The sequence below is a fragment of the Anticarsia gemmatalis genome, chromosome 12 (genome assembly GCF_050436995.1).
Source record: "Anticarsia gemmatalis isolate Benzon Research Colony breed Stoneville strain chromosome 12, ilAntGemm2 primary, whole genome shotgun sequence".
Lineage (NCBI taxonomy): Eukaryota > Metazoa > Arthropoda > Insecta > Lepidoptera > Erebidae > Anticarsia > Anticarsia gemmatalis.
In genome coordinates, this window is record NC_134756.1 from 7,338,055 (window position 1) to 7,363,147 (window position 25,093).

The window sequence follows — 25,093 nt, forward strand, 5'->3', positions numbered from 1 at the left end:
GAAAGTACTATAAAAACTAATTGTAAACTGTCCCAAAAGTGCTTGGCGTGAGTATTCTAAAACAAGAGCAATAATTTCGAGTACTATATGCATCTACAAACCTACTGGCTAGTGAATACCTGAAAGTCAATTAACCGAGTTTGGTTGACAGCTGTCCAATTATGCTTCAATCGCGTACAAATTCTAAACCAATTTAACTAACTGACCGGTGTTTTAAAACGAATTGTTTTCAACTCCATCGTTAATCTGATCCTACTGAAGTATCGCTTACTGCATTGTTTAATTTTGTAGTAGCAGTTGATTTAGTTTTTAGTTTTTCTTTATTAATTAATAGTTTTCGTCAAATGTGAGTGGACTGTTTTATTTCATTTTCATGTTGTATTTAGAGTATTTTTTTTTTATTTTATGTTTATTTTGAACAAACCACATAACGCGCAAATATGTCTGCCTAGTAATGAGGATAATGTAGTTTTTATTCATGCTGCTTTTGACTGCGGTTCATACGATTGTTTTTGCTGAAAAGCGATAGTAACATTTAATTTTAGTCGCAGTTTTCTGAGTATTATAAAAGTGAACTAGATAAAACCCGAAATACTATCTAAAAATAAATTATTTACACAGAATATAGCTACAATTTTAGCTCTGTACAAACAATAATTAATTCAGCACACATTCAGCCCTTACTTAATCAAATAATATTATTTCGCCCATCTGTCGAGTTTCGGTCATCCACATATAACATAGCGTAGTTTAGTGTAATTCTACCAAGTGGTCGTCTGTGGTCACATAGCCTGCGGAACACTTAGATCGAGTTAGGGACTCACCCGAAAATAATTAAATTCATCTCGGACAGGACTGAGGTCACTGCGGTGTTCATGTTCCGAATACATGTACATTGATGCATGTGTACGGAATAATAGTTATTGTAGAACGATGCTAAATACTAGGTGACAATGAATGGGGATCGAAGAAAAATGGATTATAGTATTTGACCTACATTGGCTTTATGTAAACTGTAGGGCGTAGAGTGTTGAAGTCGAGTAATGTTATGACATGTTTTTTTTTCATTGGTAGGGCTTAAATCGTAATGACGTATTGCTAAAATAATGATGTATAATTAATAAAATTTAATCTTCTTTTATGTGTAATTTTGTAACATGGAAACGACATTTCCCGGGAATAAACGTTTATTTAAAACCACCAAATGATTCAATTTTACCCCAAAAGCTTTAATATGTTTTGTAAAACTCAAATATTCGTATATGTGTTCCACATACTCAATCGTAAAATGTTTCGTCCTTCACCTAAATAAATGCTCTATCATCACAAGCCGGCAACTGTCTAAACTACCCGCATCATAATAGTAGTAACTCCTTAATAACAGTGGTTAAAACACTAACGAAACAGGGTGGGTGTACCGGTTGTCGTCCTCGTCGGTATACCGGTAATTAAATTTGTGTTCGCTTCAAACTCTACCGATGTCTTGTAGCTTAACAGAATTTCAATCTACAACACCGACACGTTTACGTGAGGTACGACTTATTGAGTGATAATAGTGGTATCATCCGGCTCGCGGTGGCTTGCTCGGTGAAATTGTATTAAGCATTTTCCACTAAAGATTTTTCTTCGTTCGTAAAACTACTTAGTAGTAATTAAAATTAGCAGAACTTACTGTTGTTTAAGCTTAAAATTTTAAAGGAAATTGCGATCTAGTATGGATTTCGGCGAACAGGAATGAAATGGTAGACTATTAAAACTGCTGAAAAAATCACGAGAATTCACCATAAATTTGAAATTTATATTCTAATTCAATTATTATTCACAAACTATTGTTACAAAAATTTCTTTACGTCATTTGATGATTTGGTGTACATAAGAGTTTAAAAAGACATAGGTATTATGGTTGATGATGCTAAGAATATATAAATATATAGGAACATTATATTTTCTTCGTGTTGTTGATTGTTTGTTCTTTTTAGCTATTTCTAGTTTAAACTGATTCAAGACGAACACAAATAAGATTTCGTGCACTCAGACCGGTAGCTACAGGAACGCTTTGCTCAAAGTTTTTGAGTAGTACTAGGATAAACGATCCGACTTACTAGGTCTAACTTTGAGAAATAGGTCAGCCGAAAAATCTAACTTGGATTGGTAGAGTTTGGAAGCTGTGTTATATCACGTAGGCAGGTTTCTTTTGGCAGGTTACTCTTACACAAATGTATGAGTTTCTAGGTAAAGATTCGGCAATAGACAAAATATGTTGTCAAATAAAAAAATAAGAGAAAAAGGCGTATATCTTAAACGCATAAATAGTCACTGTGATTCTTTATTTTCTTTATTTAGGTGCTTCAAGTCGTACTATACTAATCTTTAAATTACTTTCAATATGCATATTTGGCTAGTGTATTTATTACTTGTTTTTATGAAATGTTACATCTACTGCATTTCATATGAAAGTTGTTTTAAATCCACAATTGATGGTGATATTATAATCTCTTTTGTTGATCTGAATCCTGTTTTTCACGAACATATTTTGTGGTTTATGATATAGCATTCCGAGAAATATTTGTTAACACAAAATACTACGTAAAAACATTATTTTAAAACTATATTTTTTTGTTGCAGGTAAAATCATCATTGTTTCAAACCGCAACGCGAGCGACTAATGTAAGATAGCATTATGTAAATTCAGCTATATCACAGAAAAAAAAGTTACGCCGTCATTTAAAAAAGGGCGGAAAAGAATAAAAATCATACAATTCTACTCATAGAGCGCTCATGGGTTGCAGCTGTTCAGATTAGACCTTATTAGATGGGGAAGAGAATTCATAATTGATTGTCCTGCGGGGTGGAGTGGTTATCAAAAGAGTATTCTAAGCATCGCGCTATGCAACGTCCGAGGCTCGTAATTAAAAGAGAATTCGCTCCCGTTGTTTTACAGCAGCCTTCGTCTGGAGGCGTATAGCCGTATAGTGGAGGAACACAATGAATATGTATACCCATAGAGCTGAGAGGAAAAATGTGAAGGACAGTCTACCTGCCTTTTTACTCGCACTTTTGTACGGTGTTCGGTCTGCAGTAATGAAACGTCGACTTCCCAAATGGTCATTTTGTTAATCACTTTAACGCTGCTAAATAAAAACGTTCATCTCGAGAGTAATTTTATGCTCGACTGCAATTATTTCTTGCTTGGTATGAAAGATTAAAATGTTGCTTGCTGTGTTCAATTTGAATAGGTAGTAGTTTGTAGAAGTAAGATCAAGACTTAACAACTGCTTGTGAGTGAAAATAGCATTTTTAACTTAGCTAATTAACAACCTACATGATAAAAGTGCTGAGATATATATGTTATATTTTAAGTCGAGGTAAATGGATGTTTGGTTTAGTAGTTTTTACGTACATACTTTGTTCTCTATTTCCCCTGCTGTAAAATTCAAAGAAACTAATTTCAAGCTTCATGAGAAACTAAAATGTGATTAGTTGTCTGCACCAGAACATTATTATTAGGTCCTTTATTCTCAGACTTGTTCATGCAATAAAACTAAATTCCGCTTTACAAACAGGTCTTCAGTGAACTGGGCCGACCCAATTAGCTTTCATAGAAGCATCAGTTACCGAGTTAAGTAGTAGTTATCTTTGTTACAACGACAGCGTCTATCTAGGGGCTTATATCCCAAAACTAGCTCAAAGTTTCCATTCATGACCATCGTTACAGGTTATTCTATAAAACTTGCTTTTGTATGACGTCTGGCTTGTTAGCTAAGCTTCGGTAACCTTCGGCAAGCTTCGGTAGTTTTCGTAGGTGCGCCAGCGTCTCCGAGCGTTCATGCAACACGGAGTCTGTACGACTTGCCACTCGTCGTATGAATACGTGTAATATGAAACGTTAACAGAATACGCACCTTGAATGTTCTTTGAATGTGTTTGGGATTTTGTACTTAGCAGAATTGAAGGCGTCGTACTTCTTGTTTTCAAAATGCTTTATAAGCTTTGAATGAAAGCAGCGCGTTATGTTGTTTTAATAACTCATATTTTTAATTTTCAAAGCAGGCTTTTACTAATATTTAGTAAATTATTATAAATAGAAAGTGAAATATGAGAGTTGTTGCTAGTTACTTAAGGTTCACACTATACATAAAGCGTTGAATGCATTGAATAACTTGATGCATTGCGTATTTACTTATTCAGTCGATTAAATTTTAATTATGCCTCATAAAAGTCAGGAACGTTAAGTATTTCTGCAATTAAAGTGAAATATTCTTACATAATACACACTGCGATTCCCACCAACATTCAGAGCTCAGTAATTGGAAAACCTTAACATAATTATTGCTGAACAACTTGTACAAGTAAATATACGTCTTCAACCTTCTTATTTCCTATTCCAATTAAGCGTTTCGTTTTATACATCGGACTAATAGTATTTAGTAACAACCTTATTACCGAGACGTCGCTTTTGATCGCATAAAATAGCTCTCATTTTCTCCTGTACGCCGCTAAAGGAACGTTTGCGTGTTTTTAACGAACAAGTTAAAGTCTGAAAGGGCTTTAACATTCATCTCTGAATAGTTGAGCACCTTGTTAGGGTCGCTCCAAATGTCTTAAATACCCAGTTTTGAATGCACTGCAGTGCTCTTTGATTTACGCACTCGGATATTTAATTAATTTCACAGTTGACACAGTGACTTAGAATAAATTGGATCTCGGGAGTGTTCGTGCATGAATAAGTCTCGAGGAACTGAGATTCGGATCTAACGTATTGTTCCGAATGTGTTATCTGTTGAAGCTGCGCTTCATTGCTATGTTAGTGTTAGTAGAAGGGGTTTGGGAACTAAAGGAGATTTAGTTTGAATTTGACTTACAGTTGCAGCGTTATGTACGAGTAGAGTATGCGTCGAAGCGTAAATGTTTGAATGTGATGACGTAATGTTCAAGATAAAGGAAGTAGATTGGCACCTTTAACGGTCCGTCACGCACGAAAGAATCTGCAATTTTCTGCAAGGAATCTCGGCCATTTGTCGTGTTTATTGTTATTCTGTTTTATTACATTTTGACTTTTGATTTATTTAGGTCTACAGCATGTATACATTTTTGATACCGACTTTTTAAAGACCCCGCATCAGAAATACTGAAATAAGTGGTCGCTTTTGAAGGGAGTTGAGTTTAAGAAGAATTTAAGGGATTATTTACCACAAAATATAGTAGAAGAACCATAAAAACATTCACTTATTCGTATACATTAGGTTTGATTAGATCGTTTATAAATTAAACCTTTTATGTAACAGAACTTTAACAAACAGTCGTTATGTGCCAAAGCAATTAAGCATAGAATTTGTAATAACCGAACTCTCAGCGGAAATGTTTAACATAAAATGGCTTAAAAAGAACTAAAAATATCGTCCTTAGGAGCGATAAAAGCGTTCCGACGGACAGTGTATTCAGTCTAGCCCCTTGTCTCACGGTAATGGTCAGTCGCTCTAAAAAGCCTTCCCTAGCCTCCCTCATTAAATTTGCATCAAAAAGCCGGGCCATTCATACGGTCCTTACCTAGGCAAACATTACAACTCTTTACTGGGAAAATACGATATGAGTCGATTTGCTGAGATTTAACGCAGTGTTTTATTCATAAATCGTGGACAACTGGACACTTTTGTTTGGACAGGATTGCGAAGTTTAGCTGCTTGGCTTATTATGTTTTTATTGGTTTGAAATCGTGTATGCTTAGAAATTGTTGTTACATAAACATCATTTTATTCTTTTATATTATTGTCTGTACCATAGACGGAAAAATCTTGTCTTAATCTGTTTGTTTTTCTGCATCATACCGAGTAGCTTTTAAATCTTCTTACAAGTATCTAGAACTTGAGGGAACATTCATTTAATAATATTCATAAAGTAATAAAAATTACCTCATTTGATTTTACAAATAAAATATCAGACGGTGAAACGTTAAAAAACACAATACCGTATATTTCACAAGCGCCGTACAAAATAAATTTAATATTTATTTCCGGTGTCCAGGAGTACGAGTATACGTCACGTGAATTACAGAAATGTAATAGCAATGTTCGTCCCACTAGGCTAAATAAAATTCATTTCCTCTGGTTGGTACGCCGGTGCGCCTCACATACTTTTGAATAGAAACGAAAATTCTTCACTGAGAAAATATTGGAAATATTTTTCAGTTTCCAATCGAAGGATGCTTCAAAGTCAGGCGTGAGTGAAATAAGCTTTTCGTTTATTGGGAAACGTGCGAATCGCTGGCCTTGTTGTGTTGTGTGAAATAAATTAAAATTCTATATTGACAAGCGGCGAACACTAAATATTCGGTTTTGTAGATACCGTACCTACGAGTTTTTCAATAATGAAATTCTGTCCGGGTTTTTGTTAACGTTTTGTATTTTATAACGGTTTGCAACTGTTGTTCGCAGCTACATTGCGATATTAAGGACTGATATTGGCTAAAACAAGATTGTTTTATTTGACTAACTTCTAAGAGTCGGAAAAAATATAAACCGTTTTCGCGTTTTTAGTCAAATATTACTTGAACACATTTTAATGTAAAATTATTTTTGTCTAGATCTCTTCAGCTGGATTATTAATTCTAGATAATTTTCTAAAGTAAGTAACCAAAAATATTATTTCAGTTTCATTCCTTTACGATAATTAATAATTAAATTCGTATCTTATCCGAAAAAGAATATTCGATCTACATATTTCCGTGTGCTGATTTGGAAGTTACTTATCTCGCTAACTTGGTTTCTTTGCGGAAACTTTTCATTTCCTGCAATTACTGTTATTCAGCCATTACCGGGAAAATAATTTTGTACGAAGATGATAAAAGTGTTGTTAAGAATTTTCTTTTGAAAAGAATTTTGCTAAGAAATTATACTTTTTCTTAATAATATCAGTCAGATAACTTGGATTTACTTGTATATTTAGTTATTTATTTAGACTGTTGAAAAATAAAGCCGTCGAGCGTTAATCTCAATCTATTGTCAGCCAATTCTAGGAATTTCTCCCAAAGAAAATACTCAAACTGTACAACAGAACTCCGAACTACAATAGGAATAAACCTGTGCCTTCACAATGTCCTTAATCCGACTCAAGTCGACATGCCTACAGGTTTACACAAAGAAATCCACCAATTAAATAAGCCATTTAAATTCCTTTGATTCGGCCTATTTGCCTTGACGAAATACGAGGGAAGTTCTTTCATTTCACGATAGAGATCAAAAAGGCTCACTTCGTTAGATATGCTTGTTTGAACACACTACACATTATGTGAATTCGTTCTATTATGTTAAAATTAAGAAATGAAGTGTGTTGATTAAAAATGCAACAAAGCCTTGAATGCTCACGTTCTCGCGTTTGTTTAGTTTATTCTCTTTTATGTGAAATTATGACTTATAATTTTACTTTACATTATTTTTTTCTTTTTAGCTGTTATTCTATAGACACAGTGTTCTTTAGTATCTGCCTAACTCTATGGAAAATGGCGTGACTTATATGTTTTAATTTCGTATGTTTGGAAAATGAGAATGGTCTGTAAAGGCCGCAAACTTCTCACACATAAACAGCATACTTAAATCCTAGACAGATGTTATCGCTACGAACTAGGGTTCAGACATTCACATCTCAACGCAAGTTTTCAACTCAAGCTGCTCTGGCGTAAAAACCTTACTTCTAGACTATTTTTGAGACAATTCAAGTAATTTGGGTTGGGAAATAAAAGAGTTTACAAACAAACAAAAAAATTATAACACTAGAAGCTTTTTGATATAGTAGCAAGAGTAAGTACCATATATTATATACCTGAGTCCAGTGTCATCAGCAAGCTACAGTTAGTTGAATTGGTGACTTATGACATATTTTGTGCTGCATGAATAATTGAAAACAGGAATGGTTGATTGCAAAACCTCTTAACCCTATACTGCTTGAGCCCATATATGGTATCGCACTTTTGATATCGTATTATTTCTAAACAAAGTACGTATAACGCAACGATTAAAACCTATTTTTGTGTACGCAATATGCAGTATGCAATATGATGGACCATTATCCATATGTGGGCCCATATATGGAATATAGGCCCACAAGCGGTAGAGGGTTAAGTTTTCTAAATACCAAATATCCGAAAACACGGTAGCAATCTACTAAGGTAAGATTTGCGGGTTCCACATGAAATAAGCACCGAGAATAAGTTCAGTAGTAAATCCAACGTTAGCGCACAAGTTTCCGTCGCGTCGGTTCATTCTCTTAACTTAAATTGTATTAGCTCTCTCAATGTGCGTGACTGCTGCTACTTATTGTAAGTACAAATGTTCCTTTATCGGTACAAATGTTGCTTTAATTTGCTTTATTGTTGTGATTGTGGTTCTATTAGTTATTATCCTTTTATTTATTGCGAAAATTATTCTTTATTCACGTCGACAGTTACAGAGCGATTTTCTACTACTATCGACTATCGAAAATAGTCTAGTTATTGAGAAATTTTGTACAAAATAGGATCAGCACCTCTAGCGGGTGCTGTAGGAACTATTTTGGAATACATTTTAAATGTCAAATTCTCAATACTCGATAGTACCGATTGTAGAAGAAGGAGGTAAACATATAAGTTTAATCCATTTTTAAAGACTGTATGAAATATAATATGAACTTTTTTGCTAAAAACTATCTTCTACCTATCTGAGATTTGGTTTGCTATAAATTCGATTTAAACTACCAGTACTTAGAACATAATCAAAAATCTATTTTAGTCATTCTTTGTGATTACATATAAAAGTAATTATGAAAAGATGTCCAAATACAAGGTTATATAATAACAAGGGACATAAGTGGGCCACGTTGGTCCGTTTGTCCTATGCCGACAATATTTTTCCTCGGGTGACTTTTACGACTTGCACAAGACAATGTGCAGCTGTTGCCTATTGTTCCTTTGTGCTAGGATGAGCTTGGTTAAGGCTCTTAACCGCATTTACGCATTCCAATGGGTCTTTGGTTAAGCTATTTTTATCACATTTAATGAAATGCCTTGCCTATCTGATCTAGGAATAAATAAAACTAAAGCAGGTATTTGGTAGTATTTTTTTGCATCTAAGGTAAATTTCATATCAGAAAGTTAGAAAAAGGAGAAACTTAGATCAATCTTAGTTTGGGTAACGTAATACATTTATAGAAGTACGAACGTATAACAAACGTACTGGGTCGGATAAGGAAACTAGTTCACGATTTAAAAATAAACTGACAAACTTAAGCCAAGTGCACAAACTTGTTAATATCGTGCAACGATGCTCTAAACTTTCCAAAGTTGTCGGTAGAAATCAGTAACATAACGACCAAACTATAGCGTCCAATTTTAAACTCGTTCAAGAACATTCTCGCGTGACGTATGTACTACATAATCTCCTAATCTAACTTCAGCTTAAAATTGTAGCAAGGTGTAGCGAGCATGGAGTTTCACTAGAAAATTTGCAAATATATTATCCGGGAACTGTTATTACTCAACTCTCGTGCATAGCAAACTTCGTCCAGGACCATATTGCGAAAGTTTTCATTTTTCTCTAACCCAGTTATGATGTCAAGAGTTCGGAGCAGGGCGGTGTCAACTTTCCAACGCTATGGAATTTTATTATCACCTTCAAACTTTCCGAATTTAGATTTATATAATGAAAAAAGTGCCCTCAGAATTAGATTACCTGAGAAACGCGCGATTTTTTATCTTTTATTTCAGTTCTTTAAGACTTTTTAATTTAGTCGTAGAGAAAGTATAAAGTTTTTTACGCGGCGGCTAATGCACTGCTCATTTTACATGTCGCAAGTAACATCAGGTAGTATTTGAGTCATAAAGTCAGGTTCATATCTGTTGCATACAAAATTACGGCATTTTTATGCGTCGGCATCCTGTTGAGTACGTGGCACGTCATAAACCTTCCTCGCCAGCAAATTCAATTCAATATAGTAGATAGGGTTTATTACATCACTCTGCATAAATGGACCTTGTTACCGAGGTGTGCCGTGGTTATTTACAACGGTAACTAGAGATATCGGCTTCCACTAACTCGCCTACTTTATTATCAAGCTTCCGTCCCCTTCGACTCGTAAGAATAACCTTTTATTTGGTGTAATGAAAAACACAATATAGAGCACGTAAATATTTGCTGTGTTATTGTAATATTGTTTATTTAATAAGTCCGATATTTGATATTACTTTTTGGAGGTAGGTTTATTTTGTAAGGTTTACTTTTCGGGGTATAGTTCTATGAAATACATACGTAACGGTTGTCATATTATAAGGATGTGTAAGTTATTCGGTTAGTCATAGTATTAGCAGACTGACCTACTTACTACAAAAAAGCTAGACAGTAAATATTTTTCAGCAAGTTGGTTTCCATTACCAGACAAAATACACTTTACGTTTCAAAGTTATGAGAAGTAAATCAAATATGCGCATGTAAACTACTTTACGTTAAGTTTATAAGAAATGTTGAAACTTTCGTTTTATGCGAGTAGATAATTACGAAGTTTTAGCGAACAAAATTTTATTCGAGTGGAGACGTACATCAAAAAATTACAATTATAACTACCCACTTTACATCTTAATCGGTATAAAATATAAAAAGAAAATATACGGAGCGTATATTAAGTTTGCAGAGGGGAAAGTTTTAGGTCTTTTTTCATGGAGACATTGTGCAATATGGCTCACGTTCGCAAAGTTCAGGGGTGACCCGGTCAAAGGAGCTGGAAGAATGTGGAAGTTCGCCATTCAACCCTCATCGTTTTCACAATATGAGTTACTGCTCGACGACACCGCGATTTATTGTTTTTTTCTATAGAAAGATAATTTATAATTTTCGAGTTTGCTTAAACGGTTATTTAACTTGGGAATGGGCATCAATCAATTGCTGTTAATTGTAAAATGTTAAACATTTTCTAATTTTGTTCCAAGTGATAGAAAATTAAATATGTTATTAATTAAGCCAAATATTAACAATATTATTTTGTATTAAAATTTGCTCTAAATAATTTTATATTTCTGCCATATTGGTTTATTTTATTCTGCTTTTATACACATTCACTTTAAAATACAAATAAACACAAGCAAATTAGGCTTTGAGGTTTTTACTGTTGATGACAATGTTAAAATATTTAAAATTATAAGTACAAACGATATTAATATAATATATTATTGCTAAATTATTTATACCACAATTTGGGCCCTAGTAAATAATAAATTATAAGTTTTACTCAACAAAAGCCAAATATATTTTCAATTTGCTTTTTCTAATTAAGTATATTTGTTTTCTTCTATAAACAAGATTTCGTATTTTCCCAATACAGTAAAGATTTTTTTCTTTTTAATTTAGATAAAACAAAATTTAAAAACAATATGTAGTAGCATTTATACAAATGCTAAGCAACTATGCCGAAACACAAGTGACAGCAACTATTAATACCTAGATACCATTATTATATTACGGTGATTGACAAGCGTTAGTCCTTTAGGTCGGCATTATGCGGTAGTTAACCAAGCAAACGTAACTGTATTAGCCGCAACATAACCAGCCTGATTTAATACCATCTGGTGGTTAATCTTCGTGTTTTGTTTAATCCGATTATCACGCTGTTTAGATAGATTAGTATAGGACAGTTACGTATATCTAGTACAACCTATAATGTACTCATGTTATTTGATTAATTGGCCTTCTGTATCGGTAACCACTGATTATGACGGTTCTGTGTTTGGTTAGTCCAAAAAGTGTTGTTGAATGCTGTCAAGAAAATAATTTAGGGGGGTCATTCTTAGTTGACAACTATTTGCCACTATGCTGTACATTGGTTTTTCCCTTAGATTGTGTGTTTGGGAATCGAACCCACGACCTCCCGCAGCAATGGTATCGGCGTGGCGACCTAAACCACTGCTCCACGGAGGCAACCAGTTGTCAAGTGAGATACGTGATACACATACAGGTATATTTATTATTAACTAGCTGACCCGTGCGGCTCCGCTCGCGTGAATTTCGTACTGTTGCTTATTCGTTTGAGCACGCGAATTGCGAAGCACTCGATACACCTACACATAAAAATGCTAACAACTCTTTTGTCATCTAATGGTTATTTACGAAAGGGACCCGAAGGGCACACAATGTGACACAGGCTCAGACAGGCCTGATTTCCTGTGGTTACCTTCTTTTCCGCTCTCGTCTGTATCCGTAGCAGTTTACAGTGTAAAATATAATACCTTATTATAGACTGACCATTGCTTACCCGTCTGGATTCAGAATATTATTATAGGTCCTATTTGCGCCGGAGCTCTTCAGACGTGTAATAATGTATACTTGCGATGATACGTCCGAAACCGCGTAACCATTGTATTTTATACTTATATCATCCGTTGTTTATTTTATAACGTAATTATTTTTTATACTTATATCATCGGTTGTTTATTTTTTAAAACTTACCACATAGTCTGTTTCATAGCTATCCAATTTATTTCCTTAATGCAACCAATTAATTTGGTTATGTGATTCGAACAACAGCGCCATCTGTCAGTTGCTGCGAACAACGACAACAAACGAAATTACTCGGTTTGCCATCTAGGATATCCCGATCGCACCGGACCCACGTAAACCAACATTTTTGTGTAATATATCATACAACATTTATGTTTAAAAATCTTATAAATGTATAGCATGTTTCAAAGGTATTTTTTTTACAATAAAGCTATCAAAATAAATTAATTAGAAAAAACATGCTTTGTTGCGGTTTATAACGCCATCTATTGGTTGGTGCGAGCAACAGGTATCGATACGGCAGGCGCCGCGTTCACTATGCGAATGTTGTGAAATGGGTTGTAACGCCATCTATGGTCTCTATAGGGAAACGCTAGTTCAAACGATTTCTACGTATTTTTTTCAATTTTCTAAAAATCTTTGAAATTTTATGCTATAAAAAGTATCCTAGAAATTGCTCCACTACTTATTCTATGCATATACCAAATTTCAGTGCATTCTATCCGGTAGTTTTTACGTGATAGCGACACATACAGACGGAGGACAGACAGACAGACAGACAGACAGACAGAAAAGAAAATTATAAATTGCAGATTCGGTATCAGTATCCGTTACTAAACATCCCCCATTGGTTTTTTTTAAATATATTCGATGTACAGAATTGACCTCTCTACAGATTTATTATAAGTATAGATATTGGTATCATTATCGAATATTATAGACGCCCAAATTACAAGCCAATTAAGTTAAGATACGAGGTCGCAAAAATGTTTGAAAAGTAATGTTACTTACCTATAATTTTTCAGGAATTAAAAAAAATACATTCGTTTGCTAGGAATGTGCTATACCTTTTAGATTTCGATCGTTAGCCAAATATATCTTCGTCTTTCTATTTGTAGTTTTCCAAAAATGATACAACGAGATAACTGAATTCTTAGAAATTTTATACCTATGAGTAAAAAAATGTTTTTCTATTTATTCTCCCACGCAACCACTTAATAACTAAAGATAATAAAATATTGAAGTGTTTTATTTCAGAAAAATCTCTATTCTAATTGATTGCTTTTTTGTAAATTTAAAAGCGGTTATCGTCCGACTATACCGCTAAAATAAACAAATAATTTGTAACGTCCATCAATTTTCAGATTTCCTTAGTAAAATTGCTACAAATTATAAATAAAAAATAGGCTAATGGTTCACCTATTCTCAATTCCAAAATAACACATGAATCATTAAAAGGTTGCAAACTGTGAGTAATAAAAAATAACTATTTTTTATAAACCAATACTACAAAAATAATGCAACAATAATACACTATTTTAAATTAATATTATAATTTGTTTGCCATCGACACGCTAAGAAGAAGAAGAATGCCACGCGTTGTCCTAATCACACTACGTCCCAAAGGAAGACAACTCTAACGTATCATACTCCCATCAAATACTTATTCATATCCTAAGAGCTTTCAGCTAGTTTAGTTACCTGCTAATAGTTTAGTTATGATTATACCGCCGCGGTTGCAAAGTGAAACCCTATGGAAATTGGATTATTCACATAGGTATACGTGTCGCCGTACATATCTACGTGTAAGTCTGCATTTAATGTGGTTGAGCAGAGACGGCGAACATTCTCTGATTCACTTAGCTTTATAAGTTTAGTGGGGAGTTCAGAGATTAGAAAGAAAGACTAGTTTCTCGGTGAACTCGGTTGAGACACTGATTTAACTCTGCTAATAGACTAAAGATAGATAACGAAATGTACACGCGGTAACTGAGATATGTAATTCCGTGTTTCAAGTTACGTTTCTCAACTAAGGTGAAGGATTTGAACGCACGATTAAGTTTTATTGAAACATACAATGGGCAACTAAATTAATCTACACATACAAGGAATATTATTTAATAGAGTTTCAACGCAACCCACGAGATATCTCCTATGTAAAATGGGTTCGTTCAACTAAGCATATTTTCAATTAATCCCTTTCCAAAAATATTCCGTTGCCAAGCACTTATGGTACGTATGCCAAAGGTTCGCGATCCCATGTTAGCCCTTTTTCACTAAATTTGCATTTACCGCCGATTTGTTTGCGTGGAATTTTATATTAGCGAAAATAGCTGTCAGGTTAGTGTGAATTGCAAATGACTGGGCTAGTTAAAATTGTGGGCATTCATTACTTTATAAACGTGTTGAATGCCGATCATGTGCAAATAGTTGTCATAATAAAATGATTTGGAAATTTATTGCAGACTATTTGAAAATATAAAACGCAAATATGTGAGTATTAATCGTTTAACATGAAAATGTAATCATTTGTTCTAGAAAATACTTATTCGTATATTTTCAATAATCTGCGCGTTGTAGGCTTCCCGTTGCCATTTATTGTTACATAGTATCACTCGTTTATATAAAATTATTTGCCTTGATATAATACGTCAGTATTCATTCCACGTACTGTTAAAAGTCTTCAACAATCAGAAGAACATCACGCAGCAAACATTCATCCCAAACTTGCTTCATTTACGTACACAACAGCAATGTATGCACAATTTAATGTGATCACGTTCGTACGGCGCTAATACCCTACCTTCTTCCCACTCGGACTAACTCCGCTCGCATTGTCTTAAGGATATTACTGAAAATTACTTCAAATACTGCATTGCAGATCTCTAGAGCAGTGGTGTAATTAGCAAAACGTTCTAGTGCTAGTACAATTTGTGTACAGTTTAGTTTGTGATGCGATGCACGTGTTGTGTTTAGAGTAGCCATATTTTACAGATTAACTTTTCAAAGTGGGATAGTTAGTTTTGTAATTTGATTTTAGTTAGGTTGCAGTTGGAATATTATTTAGTGGGAACAATTTAGTTTGTGTTACATTCTATACATACTAATGGATGGTTTACCGTTTTGTTTGACTGTGACATTATAATCGCATTGAACTAAATTAAATAACGAAGTTTTACAGACTATTATATAACGTGTCTATACCAATTGATGAAAGATGCTTCTCTGAACCTAATTACGTTAAATTATTGTTTTATATTCACAGTTCAACATTATAATAAAAATAAACTCGTAAAAAATATAATCACACGCATTTAAAGCTCTGACCACGTCTACAATCAAGAACATTTTATCAATAAAGAAAAAGAGTAAACTGCAACACAGAAGTTAATTAATTGTAATTTACATCGATTCGCTTTGTATGTGAAAATAACAAATTACAAAGCGTCTGTAATGCTTGTAATCAGCGTTCGAATCGGGAATTTAATCAAAGGGAATCAGTGATTGTAGTCAATTGACTGTTCCTACATATATGTCTGTGTGCGTCGGCTAAATGCCTCCGACCAAGTCGTCTGTCAAAATTTTTGGGAACCCTTTCTATGTGATTGAAAGCAATTTTAAATATCTACAGTTGATTGTACATTTTAATAAGGCAATGTTTGTTGTTTAGAATGATTTCTAAATTAGTTTTTTTTTGGTTTTCATTTACCAATACCACTCGTGGAAAATTATACGTAGACTACGTATAATTTTCCACGAGTCACGAGTGGTCGTTCTATGTGTTTAATGTATCTATGTGTTTAATGTAAATTATTCTATGTGTTTATTGTATATAAAAAATCACGTGAATAATTTATTAAATACGTTGTATCAAATAGCCTGACTATTAATTTTATTGAAATGTGACAAATGCATGTTTAATGACACTAAATTAATTTAACCGATATTCGTGATAGTCGTGATTCCGAAAAATGTATGCATATGCACATGACTCTGCTAATTGATACTCTATACAGATTTATTGATTAAAATGAATAATATTTAATTCATTTTAATCAATAAATCTTATATTACATAAAATATATATCATACTTTCAGAAGAATTGCTACAGAACGGTAATATTCAGAACCTTTATTTTGCACCATCTGTAGTATACACCGTGTAAACAGTTCAAGCTTTTCAAAGTCATACTTTGAGATACGTACTACGAACTACGTTACTTCTTTTCGTAGCTACATCTACGACGTAGCGGTTTGAGGTTTCATTAATTTTGTCTTCAAAGACATTAAAACGTTTAGTTACCTTAAGAAAGCTATAAAACATTTATTATGGTACAACGCTACATAAACCGTACACAAAATATCTAAACACGAATAAGAAATTCTACAAATTCAACGTCAAAATAAAAATAAAATACGTTCACCGTAAATACATTTTTGCACTCTCATGAATACTCTCTATTACTTCAACACGTGACTTTTATGATGTGCTATATTATGTTTTAGTATCATTTTCATACATTCATTCCGCATCTGTAGGTTCTGAATATATTGCGTGCGTACGGGGCGTTCGATCCATAAAATTAGTGCCAGTACGTGTACTAAATATTGTACCAGATATTAGGTTACACAGTGAGTTTCGGGAAGGTGAATAACATTATGTTTAAAGATTGTACTGTGTAAATATTAAGATAAAAGGGATATTAAAATGCGAATATACCGTGTTTGCTTGTACTTCTTCAATTTCAAAAATTGGTCCGGTAAAAGATCTTAATATTAACATTAGGTAGAACTTTTCTGGGCAACTATCTCCTTTCGGAACGGGGAACGAACTATGCTTGAAGCCTTTTTGCTGAATAGTATCGGAATATATAAACAAAAATTAAACGATTTACGATATGAACGGTAATTTTTGACGATTTTTTTTTTAAATATCTGATCATCGCCTCTAGCGGGCGCCTTTGTAATTATATTTGTAGTACATTTGAAATGCCAATCTCTCGATACTCGATAGTCTCTACTAAGTCTCTTTCTAACTGCCCAGTGCCCACCTGTCACTTATAAACAACAAATATTCGTACAGCAACAGTGGTCAACAACAATTGAGCGACACATTGAACTGCAACAGGTTATAGTGACTGAAAGTACTCATTTATTTTTTACTATTTACGCATCGCTGAGTCGTTGCCAAAACGCATTCAACGTCATATACTACTTGAAATGTTAACTTAACTTACAAATTAAATTGTAAGTGCCAAAAAGTGTTACACATTCATTTCTTTTTCTCATATTTTGGAACACGAAAGTAAGCCGAGGACTGAGGAGTATACAGTAAGTCACATATCACCGCTTACAACCTTGGAGATTCTATTGACGTATATATTCTAATAGTTGTCAGCTAGTAGCAGCAGCTCCATTCTTTACCACTATCGACCACCAAGAACCGGTTAGTAATCAAGATATTTTGCACGAAATCCAGATCAGCGCCTCTAGCGGGCTTTGTAGGAATTATTTTGGCAGTATATTTTAAATGTCGAACTCTCGGTACTCGGCAGTACCAACTGTAGAGAATTGCGCTTTAGAAATACATATTTACTTTTTTCCTATCCGGGATTAAAGACAAGGCCACGTGAACAGCATACACAATATTTAGAGACAAAAACTGAAAAATTGCATATTTTCATTTTATTTCAGCTATCGAATACAATTGCAGGGTAAAGTTATAATAATATTATATAGTACCTGAGTCCAATTATACGGAGAGGGGCAACAAGAACCGGTTCGTTCGACTGCAAGTATTGAACTTTCGTTCCGATTTTCCCAATGACCTACTACGGTAACAGCCGTTGATAATTTTCTACTAGAAAGAATCCTAAGAAAACGTTCATTGTTTAATTGACTGAGACGTTGCTATATCTAATTAGATTCCTTCTTCTATTTCAGTTTGCAATAAACTTAGGTACAGCTAGCTACAAAAGTCCCTGAAGAAATTCAATCTTCCGAAACTTGCATTCTGAATGATCCTACACTTTATTTCACCGAAAAGAACAACATTTGACATGTAGAAAATTGTTTGTGATTGAAAATGTCTATTTCAAATAATTGGTTTTGTTTAGGTAGGTACTTATTAAAATTAAATAGGTAATGAAAATAGCTTTGGAAAAATGTTCAGTTACAAAAGTTACTTAACAACAATAATTGGTATAAACATAATAAACATATATAAACATAATTTGTAACCTTTGGTTGAAATTGTTGACAAACGAATCCTGTCATAAGCTGTCGTGGTCCCTACGTTTTTGTTCGCGTGTTAAGTGGTGCAATCTATTTGTCCCTTTCTTGTGCTTACTATGTAGCAATTATTTTAATAAATTTAACTAAGCACAACTTTGGAACATATTTTAATATAATAATATGATTGTTTAAGGTGTAAACATAATTCACTTCTGTTGAATTGTATATACCTACTCAATGGCTGAGTAGGTATCGAGTTTAGAAAAAACCCATGAATGTTCTTAAAAAAAAAATTAATTTACACTACATTTCTTAAAGTTCTTATGTTAAAGTAATTTTAAATGTAACTTCAAAACTTTAAAATATCAAATAATAACCTAAGTAAAATATTTGTAGAAAATTGCGCTACTATATTCCGGTTAGCGATACTTGTAATCGAGCCAACTACTATAAACCTACATCAAACATTACCATTAATTCCAATATCGATTCGAATTGGAAAAAAATATCGAGTAAACAATATCGATAGTTTCATACTATGAAACCGATATCGGAACAACTTAATTTGTTTTTAATGTTGGCCAGCTCGTTCGCTAGTAAAGTGTGGTAAGTAACTCACTAATAGTGTTTTAATAGCCGTGTAGGGTAATGATAAATATGTTTGTATTGACCCATGTTTTCAATGTATTTTTAGTCAGGCTTTTCAACCAACTTTTTTGTTTATACCTACACTGACTGCTTCCGTGGCGTAGTAGTTAGGTGACGCTATCATTGCGTCGATCGGTCGTGGTTCGATTGTCACAAAGAACAATTATTTGTGCGATCTAAGAATTGTTTTGAGTCTGGTTGTACTTTGTTTGTAAAAAACCCTGCGACGGAAGAACAATTGCTACAGTATTCAAATCATTAAGTAAATTAATGGTCCTATATCCAGCCGGTGTTTGAAGTCTAATAAATAAGTCTGAAAAAAACATTTCTCTTTATGAAAATCTGCTAGCGTTTTATTAATAAGTTTATCATTAACCAATTAGACGCAATCACCCAGCAAAGATGGAACGAAATCGGATCATGTTCTTGATTAAGCGATATACATATTTAACAGGATCATTTCTATCGTAACGATATAGAAAACTAAAAGGCGATCGTGGTAGCCGGTCATAACCGTCAGCCCCAATCCTACGGAACATAATCCTCCTTCGTAATTCCTCATGGGAACACGTAATCCCATAGTAATAAGCTCAATTGTAGCTAATTTATCTGTATATTTATATGATCAGAATATAACTACGAATGTTTTGTTATCGTATTGTTCTTCATTTGGATTTAATTAAAATTTAGTTCAAATTTAGTTTCGCTTTACTTAGTTAAAAGTTTACTTGGAAACTAGAACAAAGAAGTAGATTTTTGTCTTATTAATACTACACACAAGCCACGCAAAGCTGTCTATGCCCTTATATTGTTAATGATATATTTAAAATTTGTTAGAGAAAATGCAAGCTTATTTCCTAACAACTTGGCCTACTTTACTTTTTTCCTTCACTTGCAGGTTGCCGTTATCAAAAAAGAAAACTGTCACCACTAAATATTTCATAATACTTGACCTTTGTGATTGCGATCTCCAGCAAAATGTTAAAATGTTAAAAAATTCACCGTCGTCATTATTTTCTCGGTCGAGAAGCCTCACTGCGGCTACATTATTAATTATTAAAGTCTACCTCTCTCCCCTGGGCCATGATTTTAAAAGAGACGCTAACGACTTAAAAACAAAAACCGACTTTGTATATTTATTAGGCTACCTACGCACCAAATATTAATGAAACACAATAATTCCTAACAAGAACATTTTGGCGCGCTTTTATTTGTTTCATGTAAACAACTGTTATATCAACAGCGCAAATTTACATAATACCTATGTTTATACTATGTACGTTATCACATGTTTTCCTCACGACGCTGTCTGAAGCGACGACACTCCAAGTATTTTCAAACTTCTTCCTCATAAGCATGTATTACGCAAAATAATCCCATTCCCAAATTAATTTAGTCTTCACCGAGTAACTCAATTCCACGAACACACATAGGTACGAAAATTACCACTAAATTTTGGGTGAAAATAAATAAACAGGCGTACACACCTTGCCAATTTGATTGTTGAATTATTCATGATGTCTCACACCAACTCACACGAGGTAACCTGGGCGAGAGGACCGAAGGGGACCGAGGACTCTCCAAACATCTCGTATCGTTGCTCGGGGGGAACGTAACGAAATGGGCAACCGAGACACCGCCTCATTTAAGGGTCCAAATAAAAAAAATATCTGAACTTATTACGGTGACTTGAAAGGCACCAAAAGTGTCATTATGATTAAGTGAGCACAGGAAATAAGGAGGGTGGTACCCGCTATGACTGAATAAGTTAGCAGGCTGCTATTATTAAAATAAATAATATGATACTCGCTAATTTCGGTATGCTATTATTTGTTAAGTGCTGCTATATTTTATTTGGTGATATTTGATACGTACCTACAGTCTCACTGGTGAATACATTAGCTATTAAAAGTCTTGTAAAGTGCCACAAGCTTTTATCGCTGCCCCATTTTTAAAAATTGAAATTAAATTTTATTCAACGTTGTGAAAAATTTATCTCAATATACTATTATTTCATTTAAGAAAACGGAAAGCTTAACTTTCTGGTAAATCACGATTGAAACAACCTTCGAAAATCGGTCCCAATCAATGCAATCTCCATAGATTTCACAAAACCGTACTGGCCGTGAATAATAAACAACCATTAAAATTCTCTGAGGCTACATTTGACAGCTAATGTCGAGCCACGAAACGCCGATAAGAATTGAATTAGTGTTCACAGTTTCTGATGGCTACTGTGTATTTTCTTTTACCATCCGCAAATAATTTCTACGCAGAACTTCAGCAGCGAACTGATGATGCCGAGAAATATCGCCATGAAAGGTTCCTCGCTGCTATGCTGTTGATACGAATCACTCGTGGACGTCTCATAAGAAAGCATGTCGCTTGGTTATCGTATCATGCTAGAATAATACAATGTGCCTTCAGAATCTATAGAGCGAGGAAAGCTTACAGGGCCGCTCTGAGGAGAGCTGTTAGAAATAAACACGCCAGACATTACATGCGCGCTGCTATTATAGTACAGGTATGCTTTTATATGCAATATTAGGTTAACCTCATTTGCATAGTTGCATTGTTTACCTAACCTAATGCAACACAAAATGAACTCTATATGTAGCGAGTTCAAACCACTGAATCAATTTAGTAATGTATTCACCATAATAATACGAGTATTAATAATTGCGTTAAGTCGGTGCCTTGGATAGATGGCGATCCATTTCCAAAGTTATGTTTGTTGTGGCAAATATTATTTTAATTAAAGAAAACACATGTTTCATTGTGTTTTATATTTTAATGTTTTCTATTTATTATTAGGCTCTCTGGCGTGGACATCATTCAAGACGCACCAATTTCTGCTACCGTACTTATCGTCGTTGGTTATCTACCGTCAAAGAGCGTGGCGAAAGACGAGCGGCAGAAGCCGCAGAGTTTGGCATCAGGAGCCGGGCCGATGACCTCAGAATCTTGGAAGAAGAAGCGCGACAATGGTTAGCATTCGTCGTATTCAAACTACATCACTTACTAAGAACCTACGTCTGTGCAGGAGTATATTCCGAACCAGCCACAACAGAGTTATCCGAATTCGAAAAGCTCCTGAAATCTATTCACTATACCGAATATATGAAGAGATTGAAGCGGAAATATGATGAGTTCGTAAGAAAACACCGACCGGCTTTCTCAAATAAGAGGCTGTTTCCGATAATAGGGGACGGGGCCGAGTATTGGTACTTATCGTTGGCCGAAATGTACGAGCTAACTACACCAGTTCCCAAAAAAGATGATAGCAAAAACAGACATAAGGCTACTCATCATGGTCAAATTCACAAGGAACCTTTTTTATGGAAAAAGGTGAGAACGCCTACTCAAGCAGGCAGAGGTCCGTTTACACCGCCGCGATCTCCAACACCATTACTACCATCGTCTCCTCCGCCTCCGGCCCCAACTCCTATGCCCTGCGAGAAAGAGCCACCAGCGAAAGATCCGAGATTCCATCTCTACGTGAAACACTACACACCAGAACCCGCATTGTTTGATTACGTCGACTTCCATATTAACGTGCTATTAAGACGAAAGTGTTCCGTAGAGCACATTGATCGAGAAGAATAACAATGTAGATTTTTCTTATCAAATTGGATCAAATTTTCGTTCATTTTTAACATTAACAACACAAGAGTGGTTTGTTTGAAAACACTTGGGTTTTTTTACATGGTTGCGTATTATTTTTCCCTTTATTTTTTTTTCTCGGAAATCCGTAATCAGGCTGCTAAGTTTGGAAGGGTCGTCCGGATGTTGCGAGCCGCGAGCCTTTTGTTGTTACGCTTTTGTTGTTGTGAATTTTACACTTGTAATTTATTTCAGGAAATGCCTTGGTGAGAAAGAAATTACGTTAAACTCTCCAAGGAAAATGTGTTTTGTAAATTAACATTACGCTTGTATAGGTTTTGAGGTCGAACATTTTTTATTTGCGGTCCTAAATTATGTTTCAACATTTGTGTTTGTTCATGAAAGCAAATTAAAGAATGAGCGTGGAAAATTATGTTTTAGACATTTAGGTGAATTTTAAACACGTTTTTTCGTTAATTGCGTGAATAAAATGTATTATTATATGTAGACTAGGTACACAGGCAGGTTTTATTATTGTATAACGTAGGCATTTGTAACAAGTTAGCCTAATTACGGATTGCCCGAGTGAAAGATCGAATCCAATCATCGTCAACTAGGCGGCAGGGACCGGATGGCTCGTTCCCCGCGACTTATTCATGGAAATCCCAACTAGCACACAAGCTGCTTATACAGTCGTTATACAGCCTGATAGTTGCATAAGAGTCGTTCAAATGCTGTACAATTCTCTATAAGTTGTATACTAGCTATTTAAAAAACCCTTTAACAGCTAGGCGGGACAGTAGCCGTTTAGTAGGAAACTAATGACTTATAGTGATATATGAGCATGTAATTGCATCGCTAGACAGCCTAGGGAAGTATAACTGAGTTAATGGAATCTTCTATAACACCGTTAACTGTATAAGGGGACTTTAGGAGATAAAGGAGTTTAAACGGAGTTATGCGTTGCGCTTATAGCGCTCAAGAGCGTAAATAAGCTTTTTGTAATGCCTTAGGTTCTATAACAGATTTTTTTAGGGCTAGTGTATTACTCATCTATAAAAGAGTTGCGTAGGTCTTTAATAGCGCCTTGAGCGTTATATCAGATATTTATATGGCTTTTGTACGGCAAATAGATGTATAAGGTATCATTCGAAACATTTTTACAGCCATGGGGATTACAGAATTATGTTAAGCACCTAAAGCGCTATAACCGAGTAATATACGTTTATACTAAAGCTTAAAATTATTATCATAATATATTTACATAGGTGCAGTGGTGGTTCAGTCTGTCAACTGTTTTTAACAAAATAAAATAAAAAAAAATTAAAAATAAAATAAAATAAAATAAAATAAAATAAAATAAAATAAAATAAAATAAAATAAAATAAAATAAAATAAAATAAAATAAAATAAAATAAAATAAAATAAAATAAAATAAAATAAAATAAAATAAAATAAAATAAAATAAAATAAAATAAAATAAAATAAAATAAAATAAAATAAAATAAAATAAAATAAAATAAAATAAAATAAAATAAAATAAAACAAAACAAAATAAATAAAAAAAAAAAAACATTTTCAAACTATTTTAATATTCAACGACTGACCCCTAAAAGTACGAGTAAAATGCTGGTGTGCGACCAAAACAATTATATTGAAGCACTCCTATGCCACAACTGCAGAACCTTGAGGTCTACAACAGCAAACACTAGAGCCTTTGTACAGCTTAAGGCGCTAGAGCAGATGTAACCAACTCTGAGAGCTGCTTGATCGAGACGCCATTATAGCATTTGGTAAACATATTTTTTGAGGTTATTACGATCTTTTGAAGATCATATAAATCTATAGCCTGGTAACGTTAACATAATTAAAATCATTTTTTATTACCTATAACCCTAATTTAACTATCTGTAACCCTCAAAGTCTTATTTATGTTCAAAATACAATTTCCAAATCCACATATCTATATAATTTTTGCACTTAAAACTGAATATTTTGAGGGCGCATGAAAATATTGACGATAATATACATATATATTGACAGCAAACTGGAACTCGCACTTTCATATCACGTACACAAAGAAATAAAAGCGATAGACTACTTGTTATTTTAGTAATCCAATCCGTAAAAATAAAATGTCTCCTCATTTGTCACTGATGATTCATTTTAAAAAAATATATTTAGTTTACACCATAATAAACCGACTATATTACTAATTTAGAGCGTTAGCATTTATAACCGTTACACAGTAGCGCTAAAATAAGGTAAAGGTGGTATAATCGCGCTGCAAGAGCTTTTTCGAACGCTCGTGGCGC

At 34.0% G+C, this 25,093-nt stretch overlaps 2 protein-coding genes across 3 annotated transcripts in view; both read left to right on the top strand.

The window, feature by feature from the left end:
- The window catches only part of LOC142977030 (semaphorin-2A-like), a 341,213-nt gene that overhangs the window by 52,230 nt on the left and 263,890 nt on the right, over window positions 1-25,093 (top strand). The window contains exon 2 of one of the 2 annotated variants that reach the window (XM_076120703.1): window positions 2,626-2,667. The exons of the other annotated variant lie outside the window; for it this stretch is intronic. The gene's annotated coding sequence lies outside the window, so the exon portion shown is untranslated. The remainder of the gene's footprint in view (window positions 1-2,625; window positions 2,668-25,093) is intronic. 2 annotated transcript variants of the gene reach the window in all.
- Window positions 21,150-24,043, top strand: LOC142977134 (uncharacterized). The gene is made up of 2 exons (XM_076120864.1): window positions 21,150-21,699; window positions 21,990-24,043. Exons 1-2 carry the CDS (start codon window positions 21,403-21,405, stop codon window positions 22,779-22,781), a joined length of 1,089 nt encoding a protein of 362 aa, XP_075976979.1. The 5' UTR covers window positions 21,150-21,402; the 3' UTR covers window positions 22,782-24,043.